This window comes from Leguminivora glycinivorella, chromosome 18, assembly GCF_023078275.1.
Source record: "Leguminivora glycinivorella isolate SPB_JAAS2020 chromosome 18, LegGlyc_1.1, whole genome shotgun sequence".
In the NCBI taxonomy this organism is placed as follows: domain Eukaryota; kingdom Metazoa; phylum Arthropoda; class Insecta; order Lepidoptera; family Tortricidae; genus Leguminivora; species Leguminivora glycinivorella.
Window position 1 is genome coordinate 9,276,960 of NC_062988.1, and position 20,065 is coordinate 9,297,024.

Genomic DNA, 20,065 nt, shown 5'->3' on the forward strand with positions numbered 1-20,065 from the left:
TTACGAAAACAATGCCGTTTTATGGAGCCTGTGTTTTTTGTTACAATATCCACCCATTATACTCAAACAAGAAAATTAGGTACACAAGTTGCCAAATTCGTGGCGAAATACTTGACGCACTAATCCTACAGTTGAGCTTTACTGTATCGTTCGCAAGTATTTGGCTACGGGCCTTGGGAGCTTAGACAAGGGGACAATCGCTTGCGCTTCGATATTGAAACACAGTCTCACTATCACTCTTCAATATTACCGCGACATTGAGAGTGATTCTTTCGCTACAGTAGGTCGTATGTCGTAACCGATTAACGCGATTGAGGCGTTGGCTAGGCACTGAACAGATTCATCAAGTTGAGTTTTCGCAAATTTCATGTTTACAAAAGATCTTTTTGTGTGCCTAATCTGTTCAGTGTTCATATGTAAATTATAATCTGCCGTTTTATTCCTGTTCTCTGTTAAACCTTGTAATGGGTCGTATATTTTATGTTAAGCAAATGGTCAATAAACTTTTCAATGCAAATATTGCCTTCATTATAATTCTAAGATCGCTAAAGCATTCGTTCGCTAAACATTATGAACCTCATTATATAGATATACGCTTTAAACCAATGAATATTAGTCAGGGACCAAACGACCTCTTTTGCAAAAAGTCGTCGACATCTCTTCTAAATACCTAAAACAGGTATGGATGTGTTCCTCGTTCTGTCCAGATTACGAATTGACCTGTTTTAGTTTAAGGAGGGGGGGACGGGTTGAGAAAAAGGGGGAGAAAGATGGCGGACGACCATCATAGATATTTATTCACATCTCGAGTCCTATGTCACCAATCTGTTCGTGCGAGGTGTCATTTGAAAGCTTATTAAACCTACTTTAATTGTTTTTAAATAACTATACTCATAAAAGTAACCGTTTACGAAATATTTTAAAATATGTGTTTTTTTATCGCGCATGAATTGCACACGTACTAGTAAAAAATGCGTCTAACTCAATAAACAATAACTTTACCGCAATTGATGTTATTATAATTTTTTTGCATCTATTCATGCTCTTTCTAAAAATATAAGTTTCATTGGTATATGATAATATATAACCATGTAATTACGAATTTGGTGTAGCAGGAGTCACTCTGCCCGGTCGCAGAAATGGGCGCTGACCGTAGTAAAGTATTCAATATTTTTGAGGTCCTATTTTACGGATCCATATGCGAGTGGTATCGTTTCAAAGCTAATTAAATCTACTATATTTTTTTATAAATAACTACAGTCATTAAGATAGCTGTTTAAAAAATATTTGAAAATATGTGTTTTACAGACCATGAATCGCACAAGTACGTACTGGTAAAAAATGCTTCTTAATCCATAAACAACAACTTTTCCGGAATTGATGTTAGTATATAATTTACGTGGAATTTCATGCGCTTTATAATAACATAAGTATTATTGGTGTATGATATTATATAACCAAGTAATTACAAATTTGGTTAAGTAGGAGCCACAGCGCCCGGCCACGTATGGATGCTGACCGTCGCCAAATTTTCTATATTTTTCAGATCCTATTTTATTGAACAGGAATCTTTTGAAAGTATATTATGCGTACTATCATTAGTTCTCAATAATTTTAGTTGTAACTGTAGTAGCTAACAAAATACTTGAAAATATGCATTGGAACCGATGTGAGTAAAACATGCTTCTAGCTCAATGAATTTTATTTTTTCCGCAATTGATATACTAACAAAATAAACGCCAAAATGACCTTAAACCTTTTCAAATAATAAGTTTTATCAGTATTGCATAAACAATAATGTTAATTTATCCATCATTCTCACTGCACACCGTTATATACATGGATGACCATTTTCGTTGCCGTTTTCATAATTTTTAAGATTGTATCTTAGTGCATGAAACAATAACTTTACCGCAAATAATGATATTATAAGATTTACAGGACATTTCATGTGCTTTCTAAAAATATAAGTTTTATTGATGTATGATATTATACAACCAAGTAATAACGAATTTGGTTTAGCAGGTGTCACTGCACCCCCGTGACGTAAATAGGTGCTAACCGTCCCCTAATTTTATGTATTTCTCAGATCCTATTTTAGCGATCCATTTGTGAGAGGTATCATTTGAAAGAATATTTTGCGTACTATCGTTACTTTTTAATAATTTTAGTCGTAATTGTAGAAGTTTACAAAATATTTGACAATAAGTGTATTTTTACTGTATATGAATAGAATTCGCACTGATACGAGTGAAACATGCTTCTAGCTCGATAAATTATATTTTTCCGCAATTGATATAATAACGAAATGAACCGCAAAATATATGGTCTTTACAAAAAATGAGTGTTGTTAGTTTTGCTTAAACAATTATGTTAATTTGTCCACCATACCCACTGCGCACGGTCAATCGTCATATAAACGGATGTCAACCGCCGTTGCATTATATTTTTCATCATTTTACAGATTTTATTTTACTGATCAATTAAGTATATAAGTAAATTCGATACGTGATAAATTAGGTATATTTATTGTGAATATAGATCAGTGAAATAAAGTCTGAAAAATCATGAAAAAAGGTAACGACGGTGGACATCCATTTATATGATGGTGCGCAGTAGGTGAGCTGAACAAATTAAAATTAATTGTTTATGCAATACAAACCAAACTTATTTTTTGTGTAAGTAATTTTCCGTTTATTTTGTTATTATATCAATTGCGGAAAACTATAATTTTTTGAGCTAGAAGCGTGTCTTATCAATGCCAATGCTATTTTTGCACAGTAAAATACACATATTACTAATCAAATATTTTGTAAACTTCTACAGTTTCGACTTGAAGTATTAGAAATAAAGATAGTACGCATAATATGCTTTCAAATGATACCTCTCACAAATTTATCAGTTAAATAGGATCTGAGTAATGTAGAAAATTTGGCGACGGTCAGTCAGCACCCAATATCGTGACAGGCCGCAGTGACTCCTGCAAACCAAATTCGTAATTACTTGGTCATATATTATCATACATCAATAAAACTTACATTTTTAGAAAGCGCATGAAATTTCGCGTAAATTTTATAATAAGGTAAACGTCCCAATGAACGACACTATTAGGAGGGATTTGATACATTTTCTATGAAAACTACTTATTATGTCACCCATACAGATTACTGGTGTATGCAGATTTATGAACCAATCCTTCCTTTATGTCAGTGAAACATTACATTGTATAATAGTAATAAGATTTCTTTATAATTTCAGTTTCCCTTGAGACCTGAAATTGTACCAATGGATAACACGCGAAAACTCGTATGTCCCAATATATGACTATGGAAAAAAAAATAGGCTGTCCTAATGTATGACAGTGTGATACGGTAATTCCGTAATTATTAGCTGCTGTAGCAACAGCTATCCCTCTCGATACTTCGTCTAATGCCTTTAATACGTCATCTAAACTATATTTTTAGAGTTTGGAGGCATTTTTACTTTTATTTATCTATATCTGTAACCAGTGTATGACACTATACTTTAGACCTAATGAATGACATGTAAATACGTACCTGTCATTCACTCTATATCCATAGTAAAACAGTGTATGACACCCATGTCAGACACTACTCACGTGATAGATAGAACATTTATTTTTACAGGGTATATTATACGTATGTTATACTTCCTTAATTTATTGTCAAAATAAAAACTTGTGAAATTACATTTTGTGCCAATGAATGACGCGAGTGTCATACACTAGTAAAATCTAAAAATTTGTTCCAGTGAATGACATGTCTTTAAAATACTAAAGTAAGGAAAATAAGCTACTTTCAATTTACTAAATCAATTGTTTAATGTATCATCTAACAGTTTATAATGATGTTTTACCAGTAACTTCAAAATCCTGGTTTTTATTTCCACTTTTCAAATGCAGTTTCTTAACAGATTTAGTAAAAATTACGACGCACAACCAGCTAGATGCACCTCCTTGCAAAAACTACCCCACAGAATAAAAATTACTAAACTTATCATTCACAAATTCAAAACAAAATTCATAGATAACGCTGACGATCGATTAAGTCCTGTATCTTGTTTATACCGTTAACCGTTTTCTTATGTTTTTAAATAAACTGTGAAATAGTCATACATTGGGTCAGTGTCATCCATTGGGACGTTTACTAACATTAATTGCGGTAAAGTTATGGTTTATTAAGTTAGAAGCATTTTTTATCTGTATATGTGCAACTCATGCTCGAAAAAAAAAACTCATGTTTTCAAATATTTTGTAAACAGCTACCTTTATAACTATAGTTATTCAAAAATAATTATAGTAGGTTTAATTTGCTTTCAAATGATACCTCTTACATATGGATCCGTAAAATAGGAACTTAAAAATATTGAATAATTTACTACGGTCAGCGCTCATTTATGCGACCGGCAGAGTGACCACTACGAAACAAAATTCGTAATTTCATGGTTATATTATCACTTACCGATAAAACTTATATTCTTAGAATGCTCATGAATAGTCGCGTAAATTTTATAATAACATCAATTGCGGTAACGTTATTGTTTAATTACTTAGAAGCATTTTTTACCAGTACTTGTGCGATTCATGCTCGATAAAAAACACATATTTTCAAATATTTTGTAAACAGCCACCTTTATGACTATAGTTATGTGTAAACAATTATAGTAGGTTTAATTATCTTTCAAACGATACCTCTAACATATGGATCCGTAAAATAAGACCTCAAAAATATTGAATACTTTACTACGGTCAGCGCCCGTTTATGCGACCTGGAGGATAACCCCTGCCAAACAAAATTCTTAATTACATGGTTATATATTATCATATACCAATGAAACTTATATTTTTAGAAAGAGCATGAATAGACGCAAAAATTTTATAATAACATCAATTGCGGTAAAGTTATTGTTTATTGAGTTAGACGCATTTTTTACTAGTACTTGTGCAATTCATGCGCGAAAAAAAAACACATATTTTCAAATATTTCGTAAACGGTTACTTTTATGAGTATAGTTACTTAAAAACAATTAAAGTAGGTTTAATAAGCTTTCAAATGACACCTCGCACGAACAGATTGGTGCCATAGGACTCGAGATGTGAATAAATATCTATGATGGTCGGTCGCCATCTTTCCCCCCCTTTTTCTCGACCCGTCCCCCCCTCCTTAAACTAAAACAGGTCAATTCGTAATCTGGAGAGAACGAGGAACATATCCATACCTGTTTTAGGTATTTAGAAGAGATGTCGACGAAAATCGTGAAGGAGACGACTTGTGGCCAAATTGGCTCTAGACTATATAGGTACCTAATAATATAAACTTTATAAATTCTTGGCATCTTTGGATCAGGATTTTTGGCACCTTTGTATCAGGTGATAGCCGGAACGGAACTTAATTATTAATTTAGTTTTAATTTTTGTTTAGTTTAGCTTTTTAACTTTTAGTTTAGAATAATAGTTTTAATTTGTTTTGTTTGTTATTTGTAGTACATTTACTTTTGATGCAATGCATGATTCTCACATTTATATGATTTCACTAGCTTTTGCCCGCGGCTTCTACGCGTTACAAAGAGACAAAAAGTAGTCTATGTCAATCTCCATCCCTTCAACTATCTCCACTTAAAAAATCACATCAATTCGTCGCTCCGTTTGGCCGTGAAAGACGGACAAACAAACAGACACACACACTTTCCCATTTATAATATTAGTATGGATGAACTTTAGGTCTATAGTATAGAATTGTGATTATATAGAAATGTCTGTTTAAAACGCTTCAATGTCACTAAACAATTTAGATGGTGTGGGTGTCAGATGTTGAAGATTATAGGACTGTTGGCTACACGTGATGAAAATGATACTGCAGATGATTCTGCTTCTGTAATTAAATTCTGATTCATCATAAAATAAAAACCGTAGTACAGGGGCACGAAACAACATTCGGAGTAACTAACTTTTCTCAAACATGGTATGAAATATTGATGTTATGTGCCTTATAATTGGCAGCGAAGTATGACGTTGCAGGTGCGGCTAGGACGATTGATAGATAATGGAATTTCATACAAACCTTGCAGGCCAAGGCCGGCAAAGTCCTCTTTTTTAATTTCCAAACACAGATAATTGTGACATAACATCCAGGTATTTAGTCAATTAAAAAAAAACTATAAGGGGCTTTATAGACGTGCCGACTGCAACTGGTACGGGTCCTAGACAATATTTGATTTTGGGTGCGTTTTCATACAAAAAAATTTTTTTTCGTTTTTTTTTGAATTTTTTTTTAACTTTTTGTTTTTTTATAAGCGTATACGGGGTATCAAAGGGGAACGAAAATTCGATTATTTTTGCGCTACGACGCACCGTTTAGGAGATACAGCCATCCAAAGTTACTATTTTCAGTAGACTTTATTTATTTCATACCATGTTTGAGAAAAGCACTATACATACCTCGGCGGGAAATGGCCCCCCCTTTGTCCCGGCCTCTGTAGTAATGTACTATTCTATCCATGTAGGTACCGTTTTAGCACAGTATAATAAAGTGTACTATCGTACAGTACGGCCACTCCCGCTCCCCGCTGAAACCGCCCTCCTCCTCTCGCTTACCTCACACTCACAGGTACCGCCTGTCAAAAACGCGAACAGTCAACCTGTCAGATCTCACTCATACAAGTATGGTACGCGTTCACCTACACGAGCTTAGAATGTGTGCTAGGAACGCGCCTCTTTCATTTATCTGATCGACAGTGTCCGAGATGTGGTATTACCTAGATACTGAAAATTAATTAAAACATTGTGAGAATCAGCACAGCGTAAGAAGCATTATTATAGTACTAGCTAAAATTCTAAATGATAAAAAGAAATAGGTAGGCTTTAAGACGGACAAACGTAAAGTTAATTATAAGTAATTCGCCAAGTTTTCCAATACTTTAATGAATCATATGTATTGTAAATCCTCCATCACATATTTTGAGATTTTTTTAACACAGCAAAAGGGAGTGCACATGTTTCTAATGGGTTGACAACGCGCACGTGACACTCCTTGAGTTAGACTTATATTGACCGGGATATAGACCGTGATTACCTTTTTGATTTTTGTCGAGCTCCCGATATTTCGACGCAGTTGCATGCATCATGATCACGGAAAACTGACGAAGGCGGGTGGATGTTAAAGTTGCATAGACAGCGCGCGATCTACCCTCCTTCGCGCGCGTCGGCTGCGTTCACTTTCAGCGTTACCACTGGTCGCATTCACACTCGATGGTCTGTCCAAACACACTACACTCACAGTGTCACTACGTTTGTTCAATTCTGACTTCACCGGTTTTTTACACAAACAAATCACTGGATTCCATACATTAGATAGTTTGAAGCCATCCTCACGATTGAAATTTTTATATTTGTGAATCTCAATGGCTTCTCTTACCAATCTCGGTATGTAGTGGCGTTCCGTCGAAATTACCTTAGGACTATGCAACTCGATCCAATGATTTTCACCCGACTCAATGAGATGTTGAGCAATAGCCGACTTGCGAGTATCGTTCTTTTTGACTGCAGCAATGTGTTCTTTAATTCTGCAGGCAATAGTGCGCTTGGTCTGCCCTATGTAAGAACTGCCACAACTGCACTCAACTTTGTACACACCAGGTTTTTCCAGAGGAAAATTGTCCTTAGGTGACCGCAAGAACTGTGCAATTTTCCTGTGTGGGGTGAAGATAGTTTTTACAGAACTGCCTGCTATTGCCTGCAGAATTAAAGAACACATTGCTGCAGTCAAAAAGAACGATACTCGCAAGTCGGCTATTGCTCAACATCTCATTGAGTCGGGTGCAAATCATTGGATCGAGTTGCATAGTCCTAAGGTAATTTCGACGGAACGCCACTACATACCGAGATTGGTAAGAGATGCCATTGAGATTCACAAATATAAAAAATTCAATCGTGAGGATGGCTTCAAACTATCTAATGTATGGAATCCAGTGATTTGTTTGTGTAAAAAACCGGTGAAGTCAGAATTGAACAAACGTAGTGACACTGTGAGTGTAGTGTGTTTGGACAGACCATCGAGTGTGAATGCGACCAGTGGTAACGCTGAAAGTGAACGCAGCCGACGCGCGCGAAGGAGGGTAGATCGCGCGCAGTCTATGCAACTTTAACATCCACCCGCCTTCGTCAGTTTTCCGTGATCATGATGCATGCAACTGCGTCGAAATATCGGGAGCTCGACAAAAATCAAAAAGGTAATCACGGTCTATATCCCGGTCAATATAAGTCTAATGAAAATAACCGTGAATCATTCAAAACTCCTTGAGTTGTAAGCGTCCATAGGTGACGGTGACCGCTTTCCATCAGGCGGACCGTATGCTTGTTTGCCACCGACGTAGTATTAAAAAAAACTATTTATACAGAGATCCTTATCATTATCATTATCAAGTATGCAAGTGCAAGAGTGACCCATGACGCGATAAGTACCTATTAAAAAGCTGATCATGTTGCCACGAGATCGCCAAGACTGTATTAAAATACGTATAAAATTGTTTATGAAACCAATAAAAACTATCCCCAAGTCATATAATATAAGCAATAAAAACAAAACACGTGTTCCATTTCCATGTGGTTTCCATGTACAGTCGAGTTCATAAAGATGTGTACATTTCTTTACCGTAACTCGTTGCAATAAGGTGAAAAAATGTACACATATTTATGAACGACTGTATTAGCATCAAGAAAACATACAGATGAATTCTGTATTGCAGTATTTGCAGTATAAAAGCCGACCTATTTGGCGGCGTTCACTCGTCCCAAATAGCGAACGTTATGCGACTAACCGAACTACAAACAAACAATGCCTGGATGCCTAGCCAACGTCACAATCACGCTTCGTATGCGTATTGTAGCCCTCCCTATCGCTCTTCTGTAGTGGCGGGACAGAGCCAGACTGCGTTTTGTTCGCCACACGATTGTCACTTCGGCTAGGTCGGCAGTTCTACTTGTATTATAAATAACCTAAGCACGAAATTAAAATTTTGAAAAAAACCCCGACATTGTGGACCGATCATGGAACGAAAACATGGCTGAAGAACGCACACAGAGAGACAGACACGTCAAACTTATAACACCCCGTCGTTTTTGCGCCTGGGGTTAAAAATAACACTATATCACGCAATTTGACATTTTAATGGTGCTCAATAGCCATAACAATAGAATTAGTCAAGATGTTAATATTTTTAATGTTATTTGTGTACCTAGTCAGTGTTCTAACCGCAACAAATGCTTCAAACGTGATCTATAAAATCCATAAAGGACTCGGTTATTTAAAATAAATACTACAGAACGGTGATACTATAAACTTTACTTATTTTATTGCTAAACTCTCTTGCTTCGTTTATTAAAAATATCTAAGTATTTTCCTTAGAATTTAACTTCTATTTTGGCCGTTACACTTTACAGACTAACATAGGCGTACATTTCATAACCTTAACGTTAATATGTAGTTATTATGTAGTTATTTATGTGACTGGTGCATAATGAAAAGCATTAAAACTAGAGTGTTGTTTAATGAATCGAGCCGAAAAGGCGAGTTTCAAAATAATATAACACAACAGATCGACGCGGCCCGCGGTTTCCTTGTTGTTTAAATAGTACCTATACTGTCTTTTGCATCTAGAGGTACATAAGTAGATGTACTAAGATTATAATCTGATAGGTCGATGTAAGTATTTGACCTGTGACTTCTAGATAAACTCAGATAACATGAAGAATTTCTGTCATCAGAGAATTCCTTAGCTAAAGAATTTCTTTTCACTTCGAATATTTTGCTTCTACCCATCGAGATTTTATCGAACTGTGTGCAAGAGAAAATGTTGCTGGTAATGACAATTCCTTTTTAAATTGGACTTCTTTTAAAAGTGGAGACTTCAGTTTTCAAAGTGTAAGCATGAGATACCTATTTCTATCCTCATTTGTATGCACATATTGTGTTCTCTACATATAACATAACAATAACAAGGTGCTAACAGCACGCTGGCACGTGAATCTGTGCGATTGTTTCTTGTACAGACGAAGATACATTATTAATACAGTCGCAGAAGTACCTATACATAAGTAGGTACTTAGATCTTTATAATTATATTTATGAATAGGAAATTCCTCGTGTGAGTTTCATCAGGCTACGCTATGCCCAAAGTCGATTCTGGGGGCTGATCTTTGAATGCCGATCATTCAATTTCGTGAATATCATTCAATAATAAATCTCTACTACTAGCGATTTCAAGTCTAGCAACAGAATTGAAAACGAGTGGTCATTCCGAGTGGTATTTTTCCAGTGGTCGAATTCGTGCATTCGAAATTCAAAAATCGGTCCTTTGGCGTTTTCCAGTTTTATAGCGGCAATCAACTGCTTATACAGAGAACCTGTCGAAGGTTCTTTTCAAAGATAATTTTGTAGTCACACACAGGATTAAAACTTTTAGAATCTCGATGGACCATTTGACCACCTATCATTTAACTGACATGTGTTAAAATGTTTAATATTCAATGTCACCATCTAAATGAGTAAGGCCAAAGGTACTACTAGCTTAAGTTTTTCCTGATGTTTCGAAGATAAGTTTTTATTCTTGGACTTTATTTCAGCACATTTTCGAATCTAGAGAAATCTATGTATTGTTAGTATTTTTTTATTTATGTAGTATTTATGGAGTTATTTAAGTATTACATATTTATGAATGAATTCATTGATAAATTCGCCAAGCACTTTTGCAGTTGATAGTACATGTACACAGTGTTATATCTATATCTTTGGGTTTGTCAAAGATTCTGAGTATCTTCTGTTCTCAGTCGGTATTATTTAGTATGCATCTCGCGTCTTCACGTCAGTACGGCCGGCAAATTCCTATCGTTATCAGCCGTGCAAACCGTGCGTACAGTGCGATCACGCATTTGCCATGCTATGGATATTGGTCATGATACATACTATGTGATAGTTTTCTACAGTGTATTGAATGTTTCTGTATGCAAAATTGCCTATTACATTTGAGAATTGCGCAATCAAATTCAAACAACATACTTTCACGACGAAACAACATACATACACCACTTAACTCAGGGTTAGTGGGCTGTCATCTGTCAAATTCCATATAAAATAGTGGGTTAACCTTACATTTTCGTTGGTGCAAGCTGCCATTATTATATCATAACGCAAAGGTTAAACTTGACAAATCCCGCACTTCATCGTGAGATGATCTATAGTCCGCAACATCAAGGGCACAGCCAGGGTCGGCACAGATGCAGCGTGTATCATTTTCGCGAACAAATGTAGCAAACGTGACTGGCAGCCAAGTCGATTGCATTGATACTTCTGTTGGATGGAGGCAATTTCGGAAGCCATTTATAAAGGCACTAGCTTTAGTAGTTTTTTCCCGCGGCTTCGCTCGCGTTAAACTCGAAAATTGCGGAATGTTCCATACAAACTTCCACCCCCATTTTAGGTAAGTGGGGGATTAGAAAGAGACAAATGCCTATGGCAATTTCCATCCCTTCAACAATCTCCACTTAAAAAATCACGTCAATTCATTCGCTCCGTTTTGCCGTGAAAGACGGACATACAAACAGACACACACACTTTCCCATTTATAATATTAGTATGCAAGTATGTATATAGCAAGATAAATTAAACAAGTAGGAGAATGATTAAAAGTTCAATTTAGACCAGTATTTTTGAGTATTTGAATATACGAGAACACATGTTTCGTTGCCAGGCTTCTGCGGCGAAATTTTATTGCAAATTTCGTAGTTATCTACGAAATTTGCACTTACGCTATTTGCACTACTTATGTAGGATACCTAAAGTTAACAGCAAAGTTTAATCCTAAAAGACAAAGCTGAGTAGGTACTCAGATTTCTAACTTGTAGCTTAGAGAGTACTAATTGGTACCGCATTTTCATTTTCTCAAAATACTTTCATAAAATCTTGTAAGGTGGATGTACCACTGCTCGACAGGTTAAGGGAAAATATTTATGTGTTTCGTGATATTACGATAATTTACCCATCTATACAAAACATATCCATCTTTTTTGGGAGATGTGACCTTTAACTTTGTTAAATGCAATTAGTTTCATACAGTGATAATATAAAAAAATCTCAAAATTAAATAAAACGTAAGTCAATACGCTTGTCCGAATAACTGACAGGTGCTTTTGCTGGCAGTCCTAATAGATGACATCTAAGTATGATTCAGGAAAAACAGTAAAAAACAAGTGTTTTGGGTTAAAATTTACTACAAAATTAAATAATTTAATAAAAAAAAAACGTATTCTGTTGATAACATTTACTTTTTACGTGTTACATTTATGTAATAAAATAGAATAAGTCGGCTCCGCATTTTGAGCAAAATAAATTATGTAATGAACTAAAATAGGGATTCCCCCAAAATAAAAATTGTATTCCACAGGTTCTGCAATACTTTGCCGGCTCCACTTCTTCGTCGTTTAAATCCACCTCTGTATCTGGAAGCATCACGAAGAATAGATCCGAAAAATGTTTTGTGAAAAATGACATGTCAAGCACTACCCAAAGAAATTATACAGATTTCACTACATTTAACGAGAAAACATATCAATAAAACCGTAAAAGATATACAAAAAACTGTCTATGTGCATGTAATTTGTTTTTTTCAGTAAAGTTAATGTGACTTACAGAAAAATATGCTGATAATATGAAACTGTAAACGATTCGTTTTGGCTACTTTAATCGTGATATCATGAAAAAACGGCTCGACAAACATTGGGACTTGGAAAATAACGTAACAGTCCCAATAAATGCCAGCCGTGTCGAGTTTTAGACTTGCGACGGTTTTCAGTCCTAATAAATGACACGCTTGTTTATCACAGTAACAATGAACGAAATCGACATTTAATTACTTAAATATCTTCCCGCACATTCTAGCATCAACACAGTTATAGAATATGTTCACAACTTACCGTGAAAGTATTTTAAATAAGTCAGCAAATACGAGCAAAGCTTAACCAAATCGCTAACAAAATTGAGAGATTGATTGCTCATGACAATGTCATCACATATATTATTCATTAATTGAAAAAAGTTTCTATATTTTATAATATGGCGTATGAAATGTGAAGGCTACAAACATTTCTCATCTAATAAATCTAATTGCGATGAATGTAACGGTAATCTTATCTTATTAATCGCTATTTAAACCATGGGTGACGAGTACTAGTACCGCGTCGAGCACTAGTACATCCACCTTACGATTTAAGTTTGAAATATAAGACCCTGTCATACGAGCGTCTGACATCTTTATAAGGGTATATAAGGGTCTGGAAGCACACGTACCTAAGGACCAGTGCCTAGTGATATGTTATCCCAAGAGTCCGATAGTTTATGTCAAAGACACGATCTACGCGGCAACCCACACAGGCAACGCAAGGACGTAAGACGCGCCCCCAGGCGACGCGGCGCGCGCCTCAAGCGACGCGCCCCAAGCGACGCGATGCCTGGGGCGCGTCTTACGTTCTTCCTATACAAAATGTACTGAGGAGACGTTTTTCAAATTACACTTGGGCGGCGTGGCGCTGACGTCCGTTCCGCGTCTTAAGACATGCGTCGCCTGTGTGTGGATAATCCCTAAGGGGGACAAGAGACCCAAACCCAACCGGCCTAGCAAAGATAACTTAACTAGCGAGCGAAACGCTACTGCCACAGTCACTGTCGCAAAAATGGAAAAGTGACAGAGAGACAAATCGTTTAGTTATCGAAACGCAAGCGATTGTGTGACGTTGCTGAGGCACGCAAAAGTTCTATCGTTGACACTCCGTATCATATCATAGTTATCCTTCTTTCTCTTCCGTAATGGTGCGACAGAACCGTTGCATAGCGTATCATTCGCCACGGAGCTCTGAACTATTGTACTCTTGGCTAGAGGCGGAAATTGGAATATTATGTCACCTGAGAGACCCTCCATAAATTTTCCGATCCTAAGTAAACCTACGCATTCCGTCCCATTTTATCGGAACGCTGACCTTCGCAATCGGTTTTATGGGTAACCCGCTATCGCGAACTTGCTTCGATATCGAAAGTGCATAAGATTTATGTAAATCTTTAACCATTTCTGTGCGGATGACACGAGAGGCGTTTCATCAAGGTTTTTTGCGTGTGGCTTAGGCGTATGACACGTGAGGTGCGTCATCTTAAAAGCGACAAGTTGTTCTACGCTACGGCGTAAAGTTTTCGAAAACAGAACATGCAACGAATCGCTTAACATACGAGTAGTTTATTTCCGTATATTTCGCAAATTTAGCTAATAAGGTACCTATTAACTAAGCTACCCCATATTTCATCAGCCTTTTAAAAATACCCCGTACATGAAGTGAATTTAGGACGAGCAATTTCAGCATTCCTCATAGTAACGCGAGGGCAACACGCGAATGCGACAACCATTTTATGTGGGTTGGCGACCTGGGGTTAGTAAGGCACATAATCACGTAACTACGTAGTATTTTTAACATACTACTTTACTCTGAAATATTCTCGAAGTCCTAAAAACATTTTTGACGTGAACTTGACTTATTTAGATTACTAACTGTTACTAATTTTTAGTTATTCATAAATAAGTGTAATTTGCAGAACGCTTACTGCTCAATTTTTACTTGTTTATCCTACTACGTTCTGAGCTGACTTCAACAATGTGCAAAATCATTTAAAATTTAGTTTATGTAGAATTAAAATGGAATTAAATAAACTTCTAAACTCAGCACTGCAAAAATGAGCCAGGAGGTTAAACATGCACAAAATACAAAAAATTACACCTCGTCGGTGTAGCGGTGACACGCTAGATCTACGATAACTTGTTCCAGTGTTCTTATGTGGCTTGTTGACCTTAAGTGGAGAAGGACGGCACATTAGCCTCGGCCTGACGGGAGCTAAGAATCTAGGCTCGTTAGAAAGCTTACTTAAGGCCTAGACCTATATACTTCGGCTACAAAAAACTTCCTAGACACCACACGATTGTCGACACGATATTGTGATCTACAACGCCAGTACATAAATGTCAACTCATCAAACTCAATATCTATGTAGCGACACTAGGGAGTAGGGACCAACCGTAATTTCCTTCCGTAAAAAAAAAGATATTTATTTACCAACACAGTACGAAATGGAAATGTATAAAAACTTAGTAAGTAACATTACAGAACAACTAAATTCCTAGGCGTATCATCCAACATAAGATTTTGCTCAGACCTAGGGCTCCTATATCAGGACAGTTCATCCTTAGGCTTGACCCCATTGATATTGGCAATTTTGAGACATTTTTTTACTGACCTCAGCATCGAACTCCCGCCACACCGCGAGCTGCCGCTCAGTCTCTCGCGCCGACACGAACAGCGCGACGTTGCCAGGCCGCAGCGCGCGCAGGAAGCGCGGCAACGACGCGCCCAGCACGACGGCGTCGTCGGCGCCCGCGCCGACTGCTGAGCGAATTATCAGCTTCGACTCCGATCTGTGGTGACAGGGGGGAATTGTTTTAGATGTAGATAGACATTTTGATAGTGACTAAAACTGAACAGCTATATTATCATTAATGCTTCAGTACAGAGTTCCTTATGCTTCATGTGAAATAAAGACCTGTATAATAGTTGCACATGCCTTATCGAGCTTGCCGTGGAACTCAATTAATCTATGTAAGAATGTCCTATAGTATTTAAGTACCTATTTATTTATTTATAAAAAAAATCTGTTGGAATTAAATTTCCAAGGGATAGGACCTTGAAAAGCATGGATAACCACTTTGTATCTTTGTAATTGTAACGACACTTTGCTAGACAGCTTAGCCAATTATAATGATAGAAAAGTTTTCAGGGCGCATGACACATATTGTGACGATCCGATCATCTCGTTTCGTACAAATCTATGCATGCATATATAATAATAATATGTTTCAATACTAATCGTTATTTTCATTCCAAGTAGAAACATCATTCAAAACATCGGTAGCAAAAGTTCTAGGAAACAGGTCGAAACTCGACTTGGCGTCAGGCGATGGTGCGCAGCCAATCACGATCGAGATGAGCGCGTCGGCGCTGGAGGGTGCGCGACGGATGCCCATATATGGTAATACAAGCGAGCAGGGTCGTCGGGGCTCCGGGGGACGCTAGCGTGGCAGGTTCGGGCGGGGCCGGCACCCGAGCGGGCTATATAAGCCAGTACACGGGGCGCAGGGGGAAACATTCAGGAACGAGTCGCGGGTCAAGGCAGCCACGGGGAGATCTCTCCAAAGATAAGAAGGAGTCATGTGAGTTCTTTAATATTTATCACTGTTTTTCTTTGTGATTTCATTATGATGTTCTATTGTGCTTTGTTATATGACTATTTTGTGGTACTTTGAAACATAACTGATTTATTAAGGGTTTTTATTATACACTTTGAATAATCTATAGATTTTAAATAATTCTCTGAAAATTCTGGAGCGTATTATATTATAATTTTATTACAATGCTTATCTGCATATTTTCTGTGTATGAGATCCAAGGGTCTTCCATTAATTCCAATGAATGCTGAAGCAAACTAAATTATTTTATATGAGAACTTATTACAATGTTAATTATATGGTTATTTATACAAGCTTTTGCTTTTAAGTGAACTAAGGTTCTAAACAACTTCAGAAAAACAATGCTTAACTGCATGCTTTTGTGTTTGAGATCCAAGGGTCTTACTTTAAGTCCAAGGAGTTCTGAAGCAAACTAAATGATATTTTATGTGTTAATTATATGGTTATTCTGTACAAGCTTTTGCTTTTAAATGAACTAAGGTTCTTAATCAACTTCAGAAAATGCTGAAGCCAATTATATTTTATTTATTCTTCAGAAATAAAAGATTATTTTTATTTCTTTATACGTGATATTATATTTTTATTATTTATTATATCTGTAGAATGAGCTGCTAATGGGGACTATATCTTTGGAGGTTTAATTGCTGAAGTATATGGGATAGCTGGGTTTTGAGAAGCTTAGGGACTAGGTTCTGTCGGGAATGCCAGTTTGAATTAAGTATTTTTATTTCGGATTTGTTTTTGATAAATTAAAGAGACTCAGGTCTTTTCTCTTGCTACTTGGCATTGGAGTTATGATGCTTGTTTGGGCAGGAGGTCCAGGCTTGAGTATATCAGCTAAGCGTAACGTGACAGTTGAGGCAAGTTTTGTATAGCAATGCGTACAAGCTTACCACATACAATGATGGCCATTAAATGGAATGTTCTTGTTCAAATATAGTAATTGTAGTCTTCATTTGTCGATATGTTGGAGGAGAGTCTGGGGTTCTATGGTTCAAAATTTTTAAGAGAACCGGTTGAAAGGTTCACATTCCAGAAAAGATGATTCTAAGAAAGGATCCAAGGCCTGGCATTTTAGATGACAGAATAGGCGACCTTACCTCATGCGCAAACCAGGGGTATTTGCCTAAATAAAGCCCTAAATACAAAATAAAACAAGGGGTTCTTGGAATTCTTGAATTGCTGAGAGTTTTCCTTTAATTATCTTTGAATAGTATCAATAGTGAAGTTGTATTCTCATTTTCGCTGATTCTCACTGATAATATAAAATAGAAATAATAGAAATAGAATTCCAATTTCGTATTTGATTCAAAGAAAGAATTGAATTGGCAAATAGCTTTACGTTGATGGTCGGAGCTTAGTATGTATTACCGACTATGTATTGTAATTCATACTAGGACGCGTTGGGGATGAAACACCTTTAAAAATAAAATTCCTAAAAATTTGACAAATAAATTGAATTTTTCACCTTAATTATTGTATTTTATTTCTTTCTACTTCATAAAGTGTATATTTGACTATGAAAATTGAATGAACATGTTGGTTGTAATTGCTCTATGAAATAAATTAAGTATCGGTACTCATCTAAAGGGAATATCAGAATAGCGGAAACTACTATTACGTTGGAGGTAGAATTTGTAAATGTTAGGGGAATATCTAGTGTGTTGAAACTTCCTACACTTGAGAAAAGGATTTGTGGTTACTTCGTACAACTTAGGCGTCCTACCTTTACTAAACGATCACATTTTATTATTTTTCTTATGGCCAATCGTTTTAAATGCAGAACAAAACAAACAAAATAAATTGGGATTAAATTTAGGGGTAGTTCTTAAGCTTAATGGGTTCTTGAGTTGTTAGATATATGGGGTGCTTATGGTAGAGTATATAGGGTAGGGTAGGTAGGTCACCTTTTGACTGTTACAATTTGGTGCCGTGACCAGGATGGGCTATTTGTGATCAGGACGGGCATTTGTATGCCATGTTGTGGTTGTTTGCCACATTAGAATGTTGTTAGCTTCATTTGTTTACATTTGTTCATGTCTTTGTTTTACTTAAGAGTGTATTTGTTTTGTTTTGCAAGTGACATGTTTTAATGTCACAATTTGTTGCAGTGAAAAAGGACTCAAGTTGTAGTTTCAACTCATTGTATTAAGTTTGAGTAGTTTTGATTATACGCATCTTATTTATATACAGTGTAACTATATATTGATTACTAACCTTACAGCATTCAACGGGTTTGAAGACAATAAATGGTGATTGACCATTTTCTTTCCACATATCACTTAACACTAGTTCACAATTCACTTACACAACATGTGGTAGTTACTGAATATCTAACACATTACACATTTTAACTAGATTTGTTATATTTCGTTTCACAGTAAATGATGAATTTCACTGATAGGTTACGTTGTTTTGCCGGCTTCAATAGTCGTGGAATTGCGGTTAAATTATCACTTATTTTTGTACGGGGGTTTTACCTCATTGATTGTTATGTATGCGAATATATTTCCACTTGAAAAAATAGAATAATTATTACTTTAAAACTTGATAAACAAGTAAAAACACGGAGAAGGTTGTTTGCTTTTTTTGACAAACTATGGGACTATTGTTACTAGTGGGGAAAAGTGCCATCTGTCAGTAAACTTTAGCGGGCAACACTGACAGCGCGAGTATAGTCTGGTGGGTTACGTGGTTACTAGACGGTGCGCTCAGGTTGAAAATATACGAGGGAATCAAAATTTCATCACAAAACGGATTTTGATTTTTAGAGGGTTTTATGTCTTTTTTCGACAAAATTGTTCAATATACTGTAAACAGGGGTTTGGTAGGTTAAGTTAGTATTGTATTGTCACTAGGATTAGATAAATAATAATAGATACCTAGTTATTTATTTTACAAGGGGGCAAAGTTGTTGTTTAATCGTATTTGTTAATGTTGATATTCGCGTAAGCGAGAGATTCTAGTATTGAACCGCGAGCGTAGCGAGTGGTTTGTTGTTTGATCGGCCGTGCCAATGTTGATATTTGAGTACTTAAGCGAGGGATTCTTGTATTGAACCGCGAGCGTAGTGAGTGGTTTGCTGTTTGACCGGACGTGCTAAAGTTGATACTTGAGTATCTAAGCGAGGGATTCTAGTATTGAACCGCGAGCGTAGCGAGTGGTTTGTTGTTTGACCGGTCATGCCAAAGTTGATAGTAGGGTATTGAACCGCGAGCATAGCGAGTAAAATTGCTATAAGTTTGACGTGTCTGTCTGTATGTATGTATGTATGTCTGACTGTCTGTCTGTACGTCTGTCTGTCTGTTCGACTGTCCGTGTGTCTGTCTGTCTGTCTGTACGTATGTCTGTCTGTCTGTATGTAAGTATGTCTGTCTATCTGTTCGACTGTCTGTCTGTCTTGTGTGTGTGTTTGTCTGTGCTATCGTAGCTCCCGAACGCAGGAACCAACTTATATTTATTTTTTGTTTGAAAACTGAATTAGTCGGGAGTGTTCTTAGTCATGTTTCATAAGAAAGCGTTGGAAAGTTAGTTTTAGTGTTTAGTAATGTTAGCGAGCTAAACTTTAAGCTAAAATCTTTTATAGGTAAAATTGATCAAAGCTTTAGGGATTGTGGGGTTTTCAAACTATGTCACACGGGTGGATAGTGGTCAACAAATTCGTATTTATGCTAACAGCGTAAGTGGCTCAGCGGTAGTACATCGGACATGTGAT

The 20,065-nt window shown here is 36.4% G+C and overlaps 1 protein-coding gene across 3 annotated transcripts in view; it reads right to left on the reverse strand.

The window, feature by feature from the left end:
* LOC125235962 overlaps positions 1–20,065 on the reverse strand; it is a 154,171-nt gene that overhangs the window by 50,315 nt on the left and 83,791 nt on the right. For all 3 annotated transcript variants that reach the window (XM_048142627.1, XM_048142626.1, XM_048142624.1), the window contains exon 3: positions 15,345–15,522. In XM_048142627.1, the coding sequence (XP_047998584.1) occupies positions 15,345–15,522 (178 nt within the window). The remainder of the gene's footprint in view (positions 1–15,344; positions 15,523–20,065) is intronic.